The 16,597-nt window shown below is 36.7% G+C and overlaps 1 protein-coding gene across 1 annotated transcript in view; it reads right to left on the bottom strand.

Moving 5' to 3' along the window:
• The window catches only part of ATP6V1B2 (ATPase, H+ transporting, lysosomal 56/58kDa, V1 subunit B2), a 26,290-nt gene that overhangs the window by 9,375 nt on the left and 318 nt on the right, over nt 1-16,597 (bottom strand). Inside the window, exons 2-9 of the mRNA XM_010845440.1 lie at nt 8,746-8,801; nt 4,313-4,411; nt 3,010-3,103; nt 2,778-2,855; nt 2,193-2,332; nt 1,753-1,854; nt 1,284-1,381; nt 547-670 (exon numbers count right to left, since the gene is read on the bottom strand). Of these exons, the coding sequence (XP_010843742.1) occupies nt 547-670; nt 1,284-1,381; nt 1,753-1,854; nt 2,193-2,332; nt 2,778-2,855; nt 3,010-3,103; nt 4,313-4,411; nt 8,746-8,801 (791 nt within the window). The remainder of the gene's footprint in view (nt 1-546; nt 671-1,283; nt 1,382-1,752; nt 1,855-2,192; nt 2,333-2,777; nt 2,856-3,009; nt 3,104-4,312; nt 4,412-8,745; nt 8,802-16,597) is intronic.

Genomic DNA, 16,597 nt, shown 5'->3' with positions numbered 1-16,597 from the left:
CACTGTAAATAAATAAAAATTTACATCACTGAAAATGAAATTCCTGGAAAGGGCTAAAAATGGACTGTCCAGAGAGACAGAACTTCCTGGTAGAGTAGCTGATTAAATAGCTTGCATGATTTACTCTCTTTAAGAATCCAATCTTTTTCTTTTTTAGTATTTATTTAATCACTCATTCATTGGCTGTGTCACATCTTAGTTGCAGCACACGGGCTTAGCTGCTCCGTGGCATGTGGAAACCTAGTTCTCTCACCTGGGATCAAACACACGACCCCTGCACTAGAAGGTGGATTCTTAACCACTGGACCACCAGGAAAAGTCCTGAGAATCCAGTCTTAATCAATGGAGACAGTGACAGTATGATAAACAGGCTAATAATTTAAATCTCATTTTCAATCATTTCAACTAGGCTGACAAAAATAGTATTTTCTTTCCTGATTAAGGTGTTACACTAACATATGAATAATTAATTTTAAAAAATGATTAAAAAAAAGTGACAACTTGCAGAGCAACAAGATAACCTACTGTAATTAAGAGAAAAATTACCTCTCGAAGTGCTTCAGCATAAGAACTCATGTCTGTTAGGATAACCAATACATGTTTCTCACACTGATAGGCCAGGAACTCGGCTGTGGTTAGAGCCAATCGAGGAGTGATAATTCGCTCAATACTGAAATGAAACATTAAGTACTATGTCACGCAGACAAAAAGGCCAAAAACAAAATAAAATGATTCCGGAAATAACAGTACAATCTCCCATTTAAAGTTTTACACAAACTGAGGAAGGTGAAGCAATTACTACTTTAAAAGTCTTAAGGCAGAGTTCTTTTATGTATTTACTCAGTGCTACACAGCTAAATTGACTATTTTATAAATGCCCCGTAATTTCTCAGAACTACATAGTTCTCAAAATCTAGCAAGAAAGGAAGCGAGTGAGAAGGAGAAAGGAGGAAACAACAGGGGCCAGATTTTACAGGCAAGAGGAAAAAGTCATTTACTGAGTATGGCCATGTGCTAAGTAACTTATTATCTCATTTAATATGCACAACTCTGTGAGACAAGTATTATTTATCACATTTTACAAAAGAAGACATTGAGCTTCAGAGCCTAAATGACTTGCCCAAAACCAAGTGACCTGCAAAAAGCAGAGCTGGAATTTACATATGGTTATCTTATTCCTAGGCCCATGAAGCTTTCATTATGTTTTACCTCCCTAGTCTAAGGTAATATTTTTGACCAGAAGCCTGTGTAAACAGAGAGAAACAGCATATTTGTTTACTTACGTTGGGTCATTAGCCAAGTTCAAAAACAGGCAGACATTGTCCATTGAGCCATTTTCCTCAAAGTCAGATTTGAAGAACCGGGCAGTTTCCATGTTTACCTAAATAGCAATGACTTCATCAGTGCTCAGAGACGCAAGATTCTCAGTATTTCTTTTTCTTTTTTTCCCCCAGCATTTATTTCTAATGAAGGCCAAGCTATAGATACGCACTGCTCCTTCTTCTAAAGCTTCAGGTACTCCCAAAACATTCACAAAAGCCAAGAGAGTAAACAGTCAGCTTTGGGCACAAAGAGAATTATTCTTATATTCCAGTCAACTGCTAAATACTAATCCATGGTTTGCCCAAAATACCAAGTTGAAACTTCTCTACCTAGAGATAAATTGAATGATACATGTGTATTTTTCTACACTGTTTTAAGAACATAAGCAATTTTACATTTCATTCTAAAATAGGAAAAGATTATACTTACACCCATAGCAGCAAATACAATCGCAAAATTTTCCTCACTGTAGTCCACTACATCTTTGGATTTTTTTACCAAACCAGCCTGGCGACAGATTTGAGCTGCAATCTGATGGGGAGTATAAAAGGACAGGGTTGAAAGCTAAAATAATATTTTCTATAGCAAAATAACCTTTATCCTACACTTTTGGGAATTAAATCACAAATGAAATTGGGATGTCTTAAAGGTCTTTCCCTAACAAAAGTATTCTGCAATTTTTGCAAAGATTCCTAAGAGTAAGGAAGAAGTCAGATACACATGGATAAGAGAGTCAATGGAACTGGATGATATAAACAGTAACACTGAGTATTTACCTTGAAAATCCTTTAGTTGGTTTCTCACTAACAGTGAAACATTTGGAGATCCTTTCTTCTTAAATTTCACATCAAATAAATTCTAGTTCTCACCTCATTGTGCGGTAAGCCAGCAGCAGAGAAGATAGGAATCTTCTGCCCCCGAGCAATACTGTTCATGCCATCTATGGCCGAAATGCCAGTCTGAATCATCTCCTCTGGATAGATTCGACATTGAGGGTTGATTGGCTGGCCTAATGCATTTCCAAAAGAGAACATTGATACATATATATTTTAAGACTACAGTCATATAAAGCATTTATTTCTACTCAAAAAATGAGTTATTTTTGAAATCTGAAACTTTTTTCCATTAATATTTTGTAGATTAATAAATTATATAGTGTAGCAAGAGAGAAATCCTAATTTCAAAGCCATTATGGCTCTACTACTTATATTTCAGATACATTGTAATATTATAGTAATATATAGTAATATTTTACAATATCTTGTAGTATTTGACATAAAAAATTAAGATAAGCTCTGGGAAAAATAAAATTACTAAATAATTAACAAAATAACTAATTAAATGTGAAGCATGTTGGTTATCTACTTAAGTATCATAAAAATCATCCTTTCTCTGACAAAGGTATAAGACAGATGTTATTTCCTCTAAACACAAAATCCATTTTCTGTCCCTACCCATGATGTCAAGGAAGTCTTCAGCCAGGACAACAGGACCTCTGTCAATGGGTTTTCCTGATCCATTGAATACCCGACCTGTTAAACAATGACAAGGCAGTACAGAGAATACAATGACTCAAATATTCACTTTTTTAACTGTGTTTTTAAACATTCACTTAAAAAAACTACATGGAAGTATGTTAAAAAGTAAACAGATCTCTGCTCAGAATGAATAACAGTATTTGTTTACCAAGCATATCCTCAGACACTGGCGTTCGGAGAATATCCCCGGTAAACTCACAGGACGTTTTCTTGGCATCTATACCTGAAGTCCCTTCAAATACCTATCAAGAAAGAAAACAGAAGAGTAAAAGAAATTTGATCATAAGTGCTTAAAATTTATTTGCCTCTTAAATGGCCCTTATAAAGTAAAATACATAAATGTATATACTACTTTTAATATCACTAACAAAGAAGTGTTCATGATAGGTGATGAACCAAACCTCCACCTCTTAACCAGGGTCATGCCTGCAGGCCAAACCTATTAAGCAAGCTAAGAATGTGTGTGTGTGTGTGTGTTTTTACAGTTTTAAAGGGTGGTTTTCTTAAAAAAAAAAAAAAAAAGAAGGGAAAGAAAGTGTAAAGACCATGCAACAGAGGAGACCTTAGATAAAACCTCACAAAGCCTAAAAACATCCACTATCTGGCCCCTTACAAAAATTCTGTTGACCTCTGCTTTAGATTACTTTTTAGTTGTTGTTCAGTCGCTTAGTTGTGTCTGTCTCTGCAATCCCATGGACTGCAGCACGCCAGGCTTCTCTATCCTTCGCCATCTCCTAGAGCTTGCTCAAACTCATGTCTATTGAGTCAGTGATGCCATCCATATTACTTTTTAGGGCAATATGTTATTCTAGAAAACTGCCACTTTCTATAGTCAGTAACATTAAAAACTAGACTTATCAGAGACAATTTACAGACACAGACTCAGATCTTGTTTTGGTTTCAACCCACAAGCTGTGAATTCTGTTTTTTTGTCTCTGTCTTTCTATGTGATTATCTGCTTCATTTTACCAATCAAAAAAAAAAAAAAAAATTTTACCAGTGGAGCTATTGGGCTAGAATGCACATAGGTGGCAGACATTTGGCAAGAAAACAAGAAAAATTCATTTTCTTCCCTTACAGTCAGTAACCAATCCCTAAAGAAACAGAGGGGTCATGTGGTAGAAATGCATTAGATATGTACCATTTTATTATAAAATAGGCTTTGCACTAGACGGTCTTATGCAACTGCATGCTAATCTAAGTGTTCTGAGCACCTTCAATGGAAGTTAAGCTAAGCTGTGATGTTCAGTAGGTTCTGGTACTAAATGCATTTTCAACTTAAATGGTATTTTCAACTTACTGACAGGTTTATCAAGCTGTCACCCCACAAGTAAGTCAAGGAAGATCTGTATACTTATGTGATAATCACCAGAAAACACTACTGGTGTGTCTTATGCTTTTTTGTGATTAGAAAAATGTTCAACTGGCCAGATTTTTCAAGTAATGCTTACCTGAACCACAGCTTTGGAACCACTAACTTCTAGAACTTGCCCACTCCGCTTCGTCCCGTCAGGTAGTGTTAAGTGCACAATCTCAGCATATCTGGGAAACTAAATAGTAAAAAAAACAAAGGCTCAATAAACCAATGTTCTAGAAGCCAAATGCTCCATAGGCTCTATCACAGCACACGTGCTTGTGCAATCCCTACACGCCCCCTATACATGCAGGGATACATCAAGAGGTTACAATATCCTCAGGTAGTTTAAGTCCTTAAAACACTCACGGCTGGCACACATTCTGGCAAACACAGCAAAAGGCATAGAAAGAAGAATCTTGATTCTATGGAAACACAGCAGTTAATTCTTTTTTCTTTCATGTATATTTTTAAGTTTTCAGACTATAGAAAGATGATAAAACTAACAACTATGTTCCCTCTACTCAGCAATGATGCTTGCTTCTGGGCTGTTTAATCACTAATCATCTTGTGCTGTTGGAGAACAGGAATAAAATGCAACTAAACAACAAAATAATTACTCATTATAAATAATGCTAATATACCCCCCTCAATATACACTTCTCCTAACCAGAAGTGTATTCCTCTAGTCCATTTTAATATTTTAAATTGCATGTTTCCAAAAATGTACCGTTAATGTTTCATTTGCCTAAAAGGGAACATACTAAACATATCATCTTGCAATTTGGTTTTTTCCCACTTGCCTGAATATTTTGGGTCCGTCATGGTAATATTTAAGATAAAGTCAAGTTGATATTACATTTCATCCAGCTGCTCTTCTATCACTGGTGTTCAAGGTTGTTCCATATTTATACTAGTACAAACATACTGCAATGGACATTCTCACATGTGGCGTCTCATGCAAGTGGGTCTAAGTTTCCCTATGGTATTTAGTTACCTAGTGGCAGGTTACAGGTTGTGTCCATTTTTCTGCGAAATTACTCTGCAAAGGAGTAATCTTTACAATTTCCTAGTAGCATAGAAAAGTATCTTTTCCCTACATCTTTGCCAATCTTATATCATCAAACTTTAATTTTTACCATTTTGATAAAATAAAGAATAGTATCTTTCAATTTGCATTTTTCTGATTCTACTAAGCATCTTTTCATATTCACTGACAATTCTGACTTCACTTCCTGTAACTGGCTTATTAACATATTTTCCTCACTTTTCAACTGAATCTGCTTATTCTAATTTATTTTTAGATAAGTCTCATAGATTCTGAATATTAATCCTTTTCCAAGTATCTGCTCCCAGTCTGTTTTTTAAATTTTGTTTATGGTAATCTTAATCATACAGAAGTTTTTGCAATAAAATGACTTATTTGCCTTTATGATTTGCCTCTTTTTTGTAGGAAAACCTTCCAATCTAAAATCACAAATAAAAATGGTCTTCCATATTGTCTTCTGATAGATTTTTCATGTTTAGGTCTTTAATCCATTTGGATTTATTTCTGGTAAGTAACTGTATTTTTCTCATTTTTCTTGTCTACACAGGAAGCCAAATGCCCCAACTCTTATGTACTGAGTAACACAAATAGCCCCCAGTGACTTGTAATGTAGCCTTTATCATTTATCAAGTCAAATTCTCAGGTGTGAGAAGAGCTGGTTTTAAGAATCTTAATTTTGTTCCACTGAAATGCCTGCTTACTCCTGCACCAAATCTTTATTATCTGCTTCTAACTGATTTTGTCACCTGGGGAGAATTCTGAGTCTTTTCATTCATGGGTATGGAATCTCCTCTTATTTGAAGTCTTCTTTTATGTCTTTCAACAAAGTTTCACAGTTTTCTGTAAAAAGTTACTAGTTATTCCAGTAGTTACTCCTGGCATACAAAACACTAATGATTTCTACAGACTGATCTTCTGTACCCAGCAACACTGTTTACCACCACTGTTTTTAACAGTCTGTCCACTGAATGACTTGTGTTTTCCGTTTAATCATAGTACCAAGAAATGATGATAGTTGTGCCTTTTCCTTTTTAATCCCTATATCCCCTAATTTCTTTTTCCCGCAACACTGATCAGGGTTCAAGCAAAAGGATAAACAAAGATGGAGAGTGGTGGTGACAATGGGCCCCCTCATCTTGTTCCTGACTTAAATGGGAATGTTCCCAGAGTCTCCCCTTAAGGATGCTGTTTGTGGTAGGTTATGGTGGATAGCCTTTAAGAGATTTTGAAAGTTTGTTCTATCCCTTACTTCTAAAACCACCTTCTTTTTCTTCTTTTTTTTTTTTCGTAAAGAAGCAAGTAATTTTATCCGGTATATTTTTGGTATTTACTGAAAAAAGCATAAGCTTTCTCTAGCTTAATCTATGAATGACCTGAATTATACTGACATTTTCTAATATCAAATCATCTTTGTATTACTAGGATAAATTCTACTTTGTCATAATTCTGTTGACTTTTTAAAACATGCTCTTGCTAATATCCAATATGTGGATATTAGCAAGAGCATGTTTTAGTGGATATTAGCAAGAACATGTTTTAAAAAGTCAACAGAATTATGACAAAGTAGAATTTATCCTAGTAATACAAAGATGATTTGATATTAGAAAATGTCAGTATAATTCAGGTCATTCATAGATTAAGCTAGAGAAAGCTTATGCTTTTTTCAGTAAATACCAAAAATATACCGGATAAAATTACTTATGCTCACAGTTTGGAATCTGTGCCTGTGAGTGAGAATAACTTTACTATTTCTTTTCTGATACTATCTTTTCTCTCGTTTGGGAATGAAAGATGTGCTACCTTCAGAAAATGAATTAAATAGAGCAGTTTCCATCATCTATTCTGATACAATTTGTATAAAATTATATATTCCTTGATCCTAGTATATGCATTATGGCATATAAATTATTACAACTACATAAGCTTTATTTACCAGTTTTTCCTCAGTTGGAGTTATACCCCGAACATTCAATAAAACTTTCCCAGCTTTCTTAAAATTACTTCCTCCAAGATGTTTTTGAAGTCCTTCCCATTACTGACTCTCATAGTATCTTGTACTTACCCTTCACAGTCCTTACCAATTAGACATTTACATATTTGTACTGTATATTTTTGGTGCTGAGTTCAACATTTAATATATTTGAAACATGAGTATTTTTAGACTGAAAGTATGTTTATGCTTCATATTTTTAAAATATAAGCCCCCAATTTTATCTAAGAAGTAGTATATAAAACAGAATAAAGGACAAAGATAAGTATTTAAAACAAATATTTAAAACAAAATATTTAAAAATATTTAAATAAAACAAAGTATTTAAAACAAATAATGTTCCAAATACTTTCTCAAAAAAGAAAAGTGTATGCTCCATCCTTTCACAAAACATTAATGGACACCTGCATATATGTACAACTTCAGCGCTACATACTGAAGCTCTGAATCAAATTGCATACTAGCTATGGCCAGGAGTAAGCTACATGCTTAATCCGATTTGTATAGGTACCCTGTCACGCATAAAAATATTAACTTAAATAAAGCTGAACAGACAATGCACTTTGCACTCTTTTAGGAAATGTCTTTTGATTACTTTCTGCATCTAGAAGGGCCACATGCCAAACATACTTTCGTCATTACTTCTCTCAACCAACTAATAAATGGGTACCTTTTCCCCAATCCACTCTCAACAACAACCAAAGCAGAATTACTGGGCATATTACACAAATTATTTCCTCTGAAGATATTTTAATCACAGAACTCAGGAGGCTTCACCCAAGGTACTCAATTATAAACTGTATTACATGCCTCTTTTTCTAAGATAATTCTTATTATATAGGTGTGGCTAAAAAAAAAAATGTAACAAAAGAGTCTTTCAACAAACTGAATAGGTAAAAGCTATTCTTCACTTTATGGTTTTAGCCGCTGTTGAGATAACCTGTCGTTTATTCATTACTTGAACACCAGTGTCAGGTCCTCAAAGATAAAGTTCATTGTTTATTCACTTAAAGACCTTAAAATTTAGTAGAGAAAAGAAAACAAATACGTAATAAGTAGTTATAATACTGTGACAAGAGCCATAAGATACTGTATATCTAATATCCTACAAGTCATAAAACATACTTACAAATATTACAGTTATTTCCCTAATAAACCTAGGAGGTAGAACTACATTTTTAAATTAAAAATTTTAAAATTCATTAAATTTAATTTTAATTAAGTAAAATAACTGTATTAAAATTTAATTTTTTAAACAAATTAAAAATTTTGCAGATAAGGGACTCAAGGCCACAAGCAGAATCCACAACAGATCCAGTACTAGAATCCTATCTTCTGACTTCTGCTCTAAAATTCTTATCTCCTATGTAGCAATGACATTCAGACCAAGGAATGGCTTAACATTTGTCATTTTTAATTACAAAAAACTACAGTTTTGAGTACTATGCTTTTAACTGCATAAATGGTTAGGTGATAAGGACAGTGGCATTACCTTAACATGGTCTAAGATCACTAGTGGACCATTAACTCCTGATACTGTCTTGTACGCTGGAAAGAAACAGAAACAGTCAGTGCCAGTCAAACAGGACACAGTCTCTATTACCTGTCTGGTATTACCAAAAATCCTCTACTTTGTCACATCCATTATTAAATGGAGCAACTCAAACAGTATGAAAGTTTTCACTGAATTCATAAATATGCCCCTATCTGTACAACTTTTCATAATTTCCCTTCATTCAACCCAAACCATGTTGAAAGTGAAAGTGAAAGTGAAGTCGCTCAGTCGTGTCCGACTCTTTGTGATCCCATAGACTGTAGCCTACCAGGCTCCTCCGTCCATGGGATTTTCCAGGCAAGAGTACTGGAGTGGGTTGCCATTTCCTTTTCCAGAGGATCTTCCCAACCCAGGGATCGAACCCGCGTCTCCCGCATTGTAGGCAGACGCTTTACCGTCTGAGCCACCAGGCAAACCTCAAACCATGTTGAATTCTTACTATAAATGACACTGCTTCAAGGACCCAGGCTACAAAAACAAAGGCAAAGAGACAGAGTTTCTAAGAGTCCACAATTTTATAAGGAGGAGGGGAGTTAAGGGTTCTAACAGAGGTGTTCAGAGATCTGTGGAGCATGGGGAAGACAGTGCAGCTGTTCTTATTTAGAAGAAAAATGGTTTTATAGAAAAGGTGGCACTTAGCAAAGTAGACAGAAAAGAGGAAGGGAACCCCTTTTAAGCAAAAGTGACAAAACTCATGAAAGAAATCTGAGAAAAAGTAGTCTGTTAAGATAAAAAACCATCATTAAATGGTACCATAAAAACTGTGAAAAAAGAGCTTATGAAGGGGGATAAAAGGCCAGAGAACATACAAGTATCCTATAAAAAAAAAAAAAGTCAAATGTTACTGTCATTGTAGAAGCTTACATTTTCTACTGCAAATTATGCATAGCATCAAGCTACCCAAATCCCTCATTTTAGAAAAGATGTAGCCATCGGTGAACCACAACACAGCTCCATACCTGCCAAGTGTAATTAATAGTAATCATGTATAAATCAGAACTCAGGAGAGCAAATCCAACAATGTCAGAATTAACTAAATTTCATAATCAGAAAAGCTGAAAAAACAAATGAAATAATTTATAAGAAGCTGTTAATTAGTTGGGAAATTTTCACTTGCGTGATTTCTTATGAGGTCTTACACAGAAATTTCTGCATGAATGTAAATGCCCAAGAATAAGGAAACCATTTAAACAAGCAGTCTGATCACTCAAGGAGCTTCAGAATTTAAAGACACAATTTCTTTAGCCAGGAAGCAGTGCTCTGGTACAAACAGACAGAGAGAGCAGGCAAGCACTATCAGGACACTTGTTTTCATTCTGAGGACATTTACCTCTTGACACCAAATATTTGCTTGAATACATTTATAACTGTAATGATCAACAGAGGTCCCTGCTGTTGTTGCTAAGTCACTTCAGTCGTGTCCGTCTCTGTGCGACCCCATAGACGGCAGCGCACCAGGCTCCCCCATCCCTGGGATTCTCCAGGCAAGAACACTGGAGTGGGTTGCCATTTCCTTCTCCAATACATGAAAGTGAAAAGTCAAAGTGAAGTCGCTCGGTCATGTCTTAGTGATCCCATGGGCTACAGCCTACCAGGCTCCTCCATCCATGGGATTTTCCAGGCAAGAGTCCTGGAGTGGGGTGCCACTGCCTTCTGCGAACAGAAGTCCCTACGTACTCTTTTTTCTTCAACCTTCGATAAAAAGGAAGTCACAACCTGAACGGATGTCCACGTAAACAAGTTAATTATGCCTCCAAGATTTTCCCAAATGGCTCAAGTGGTCAGGAATACACCTGCAATGTAAGACACACAGGAGATGTGGGTTCGATCCTTGTGTCAGGAAGATCCCCTGGAGGAGGAAACAGCAATCCACTCCAGTATTCTTGCCTGGGAAATCCCATGGACAGAGGAGGCTGGTGGGCTACAATTCATGGGGTCTCGAAGAGTAGGTAGGATATGACTGCACACCCAAGCAAGCAAGCAATTCGAGATTATTAGAAAGATCTCAATTGTTATATTTTCTACTACTTTTATGGTAATCCTCTGGACTCTTTTTTTTTTTTTTTAACACTTTTTTATTACAAGACTACCGAGCATACGTGGAAATTCATCCTGGTGACTGTATCTAAAGCACAGATAGTTGGAGGAAAAAAAAAAGAATAAACAGATTCATTAAATTATGATATGATTAAATCGACCAAATAGAAAATGTAATACAGTCAGAAAAAAAGTTGTAAAATATAGTTTACAATAATTATTCACATTCAAGGCTGTACATCCATACAGATAACAACGTGGCCCCAAACATGAATTCAAGCCAAATAATTCATATATTAGATTTTAAATAACAGACTGAACTAGAGGCCAACAATAGCCAGCAAATAACTTTATACAAGAATAAAAATACAAAAGCGCTTTCAATGCATTGTTTTCATAGGTTCTTCTTTTTTTTTTTTTTTTTTAACTTTACAATATTGTATTGGTTTTGCCATATATCAACATGAATCCGCCACAGGTATACACATGTTCCCCATCCTGAACCCTCCTCCCTCCTCCCTCGCTTTGCCTGTACATCACAGTTACAGCTACAGACCAGGTAGAGAATACTACACGTTATAACTGACAGCCACCAACCTGAAAAACAGTTAACATACTACTGATTCATCCTCCCTACTGTTTTAAAAATAATTCCTACCCCTGAAACAATTTCTTCCTTGTCTTATTTTATTTTTGGCAGTGTCACCTGGTGTGAGGGACCGTAGTTCCCTGATCAGGGACTGAACCCAGGCCAGGAAGCTAAAAGTGCAGAGTCCTAACCACTGGACCATCAGGGAATTCCCTGATTTTTCTCATTTTTTAAGAATACTTTTGTGTATATAATTTTGAAAAAAATTTTATTGGCATATAGTTGATTTACAATGTTGTGTTAGTTTCAGATGTTCTGCAAAGTGAATCAGTTATATACACACACACACACACACACACACACAATTTACTCTTTTTAGATTCTTTCCCTAGTTGTTCTCATTTTAAGATTCCAAATATTGATTTTCAATGATTTTCTAGAATTGCTATGAGGATGTGCAAAGTGAACTACATTAGAAACACATTTTCTTAGCACCTGGCTTTTAAAACACTGACCTTTTCAAAAACCTTAACAGTTGGGAACAGGAGGAGAGAGTGGGCCAGTGAGGGTAGGGGAATTCAGTTTTGAGATTTATAGGCAACTGCTGACTGTAACATCAGTAAAACGCTTCAGGTTCTGAAATTCTCTTTACTTTCTGGAAAAAATTTGCAACTTCTTTGAATTTTTAACCTCTTCAACAATGATCCTTTAGAATCTCATGTTTAATTTCAAGCTCATTCAAAACTATGAAGTTTTGCCAGTCACAAGACAAAAGTATGACCAAGAAAAAAACCACTAATGATTGCTTTTCCTGGAAAGAGTGAATCAAGTTGATTGCTATTATAGAAGACAAGATTCTACTTCATCACAGTCTCAAAATTTAAAACAATGTACGTAGCCTTCAAAAAAGCCAAGAACCATTCAAATTGATCAATACCAAAATCACCAATAATATTTAATAAGTACTCGACAGGAATTCTTTTTTAATCTCCATAACAGGTCTATGAGCTAATGCTATTATTCCAAGTGTTTTTTCCCCCCAGAAATTAAGTAACTTCCCTAAGGATCTGAATGTATACAGTCCACCTCCAGTCACTTTTTCTTTAACTCTGTGCTACAGCTCAGATTCTAAAACTGAACTGGTCCTTTTCTGTGATCTGCGACACTCTTGTGTCATTACTGAAAAATAATCTTTCTCCAATGGAGTGCAGGCATTAGAAAAGTTAAAACAGAAAAGGGAGAAACTGATGGAGATGCTTCAGCAGTTTTCTCTCACTGGTAAGCACCAGAAGACCACTTCAGATAAAAAGCAGAGTTTAAGCAACATACTTGATTTAAATTAAAGTTGGATACAAAATAAACTAATACATGGCATAATCCAAACTAAACAGAATATATTACCAAAACAAACTGCTCCACCCTTGCAGAACATCTTCAGATAAGCTACCTTGTTTCAGTTCACAACAACACACTGGGAGGCAGGCAAGGCTGACATACACATTCCACACTTGAACTACATCTCTGAGAGACCTGTTACTAAATCAAAGAGCGAGGGCTAAAATTACTTTTGTTTGTTTGTGCCCCCTTCTCCTAATTCTAAGTTTGTACTCTATAACCCTTAGTCTCCAGTATAATTTAAAAATATGGAGATAACACAGTTCCTAGCATTAGACTACAAACGGGGAGAAGACAGTTTATATACAAACTATAGCTCCTTTCCATAATAAAAAAACGGTGGTGGGGGGAGGGCGGGGAAGACAAGCAGAGAAAACAACATCAAACACCACCTTTTATCTCTCAACAACATTTGCCCAGCTTTCCGCATCATTATTGGGCTTCCAAGGTGGCACTAGTGGTAAAGAATGCACCTGCCAATGCAGAAAACATAAGAGATGCAGGTTCGATTCCTGGGTCAGAAGATTCCCTGGCAACTCACTCCAGTATTCTTGCCTGGAGAACCCCAATGTACAGAGAAGCCTGGTGGGCTACACTCCATAGGGTGGCAAAGAGTCAGACACAACTGAAGCGACTAAGCACGCACACACACCTCACCATTACTATTAACAGCCCAAAGCAAAGACAACTGTTTAGAGTAAAGCTGCCAAAGACACTAAGCTTTCTTCAAAATATCAAAATCCATTCACAAATTACATAAATATGCCTGTGTCTGACAATTATAATGACCACTCTTCTCTCGAAAATTCCAAACAAACAAGAACTTCGGTCTGCAAGAAATGATTAGAACTTCTGACAACAAAGCAGACATGGTTACATCTTTGATCCTGAATATTTAGGGAGGTGATAAATATTTAGACAACATCTTAAACCCCAAATCTACAAAGGTTTTAAGAAGCACATACTTGGTCAGATGACATCCTCTTCCTCCTATAGGATACAAGACTGTTCAACAGATCTAACACTCTTAATGATTGTGAAACTTTCAAAGAGAAAATTCAACAACCATTGCACAATATGGGATCTAGTCCTTCAGCCTCTTCCTTACCAGCAAAACAAAACCAGAACAATCACCATCTATTGTGCAAGAAAAGTAGAGACCCACACCTTGCAGGGGGCAAGGAGAGAGAGGTTCTAGAAAAAGGCCAGGCCAATGATTCCTTTACTGGACTTTTCACTGAGGTTAGGTTTACTTTATGACATAAGAACTGCAAGACAGGCGGACCTAGGATCTCAAGAAACAGGAGATTAAATCAAAATGTTTAACATCCAAAAGCTCTAAGTGTATTACTGAATCTTGCTCAAAGTATAAAAGAAAATCAAGTTTTATTTCCTTGTGACTAGAAATTTAACCAATGTGCTCAAGATTATTTCAAGTCTGCAGATCTCATTTTCCAGAGCTTGTTAACAGCCCCATAATCCCCCAATTTTTCAACCAGCATCCTATTTGTACAGTGGAACTGCCAATATTCCACTCCTTTATTCAAAAAACACACATTAACTATAACTTTTCACTTAGGATGGTAACATCTTTAATTAGAAAAGTGACAAGGTTAATCAATATTTATTCAGAAGTGATTAAAGTGTTAACCAGAATCAAGAATGTAGCAATGTAAGAAAAAAATGACAAATGCTGTTAGCTGTTAGCATACGTATGGTATCATTTGTGCTTTTTAGAATAATCCAGACATAGAAGGAAAACTCCAACCAAGTACACCAACTCCCTACTCCTGTTCCATCCACATTAAGGATTCAAAGACTAAACTATTAGAATAAGGGGTTTAAATACAAGCTACACAACAATTACAAAACAGAATGCCTTTTATGTGTGAGCACTGGACTAGGCACTGAGGATACAAAAAGGATTCCTGAACCACAAAGTTTCAGTTTTAAGCACTGTGTTGCAATCCTGCATCTTATCAGGGGGAATCTCATCTCCTGAAGTTCTTCAGCCACTGCTAAGCACACACAGACTGTCCAGAAATCATACCTCCCTTAAGAGCTCACAACCTTACTCATGGAGTACTCTTTCAACTACGTTTCAGTTGATACTCTGAATTGAGACTGAGTGAATAATTATATGGAAAAATGACTACTGCCTCTTCTAATCTTTTCCTAGAAGCACCACTAATGTCTTATCTGTTCCACCCAAAGAACATCAAAGCATACAAATGCAATTACTGAGAGTATCTGTAATTGTTAGGCACAAATGCATTCTTATGAATGCAACTTCTGTCAATTTCTTGAAATACTTACTTCAGCTCACACAAACTCCCAACTGGTATTCTCTAATGCAAATAATTGCCATTATAAAAAGCACATGGTGGGGGGGGGCGAAAAATTAGAAGTTTGGAATTACAATTTATATACTATTAGCCAATAGGACATACTGTACAGCACAGGGAACTATACTCAATATCTTGTAATAACCTTTATGATTTTATAATTATAAATTAATTTAATAACAGTATAATAGGAAAAATCTAAAAAGGGAAACACACACACACACATATATACATACATATAACTGAATCATTTTGCGGTACACCTGAAACTAACACAACGTTGTAGATCAACTATATCCCAAAAAAGAAAAAAAGAGCACATCTCAGCAAACCTATGATCAAGTCTTTCCTCCTCCTTCACACTGCAGTGCTGTCACATGACCCAGTGACTGATCAGGATGGGATTAGTCAGGAGGAGAGCGCCCAGACTGAAACCCTTCATCTGAAATTCTTTTTAACCCAAGAGCCACCCACAAATAGGCACTCTGGCAATTAACTAGTGTTGGGAAACATCAGGTGCTTTCCTAAATTGTAAAGAGTATACTTTCAGGGCTCATCCCCAATGCCTAAAGAAGGTCTGATGATACACAATCTTAATGATTAGTTTCTGTTGGAATGGCTGAGCAGTCCATTTAAGCCTGGTTATCAGGATTTTTTCACAATAACATTTTAAACATGCCTCTGCATATGTTTTGCATATATTCTACATATACAGGCAAAACTGCTTGTCTTCCTTAAGACAATCTTGCACTCAAGTTAATGGTAAGGAAAAAGCTCCAGCAGGAATGAAGACATCTGGAATTTTCCTGCTTTGTCAGTAATTAGGTGTCTAAAGCCTGGCAAGCCCTGTCTCTCTCAGAACCTTAGGCTTCTCACTGTAAAATGAGAGGCTTAGACTAGGATGACCTGCGGGGTACTTTTCAGCTCTGGCTTTCGCTGGTATTTAGATGTCCTCCTGCGGGGCTGCCTCTTCACCGAACAACATCTCCCTCTGCCTGTGGGACTGACCTCCATCCGAGAAAAGCCTGACCACGTCAGCGATGACACTACACCGTCTCCCTCGGCAGGACCTCAGAACCTGCCCTGAGGTCCACACCCGAGGCAAAGGGATGAGGAGGGGCGTTCCCTTGACCCTTGCAGATCCAAAAGAGGCCAGCAGAAGATCAGGAGGAGAGCTGCAAGGAGCGGCCTTGCCTCCAGGACAGGAAGCAAGCGCCTAAGCAGGCTCCAGCCTCGGGAAGCTGCACAGGGTAGGCAACAGACCGGAGCCCACCAACCCAGGAAGAAGTTCCCGATGGTGCTCTTCCCCTTAGTCCACCGCTGGCATGGAAATTAAGAGTCACTGAAAATCTCCTTCTAGAGAGAGACGCGGAGGTCGGGGTAGAGGGGCGCGAGATCGGAAAACAACCCTCCCCACCCCACC

The sequence above is a fragment of the Bison bison genome, unplaced genomic scaffold, assembly GCF_000754665.1.
Source record: "Bison bison bison isolate TAMUID 2011002044 unplaced genomic scaffold, Bison_UMD1.0 scf7180017864217, whole genome shotgun sequence".
NCBI classification, from domain to species: Eukaryota; Metazoa; Chordata; class Mammalia; order Artiodactyla; family Bovidae; genus Bison; species Bison bison.
This window is presented reverse-complemented; position numbering and strand designations above follow the sequence as displayed.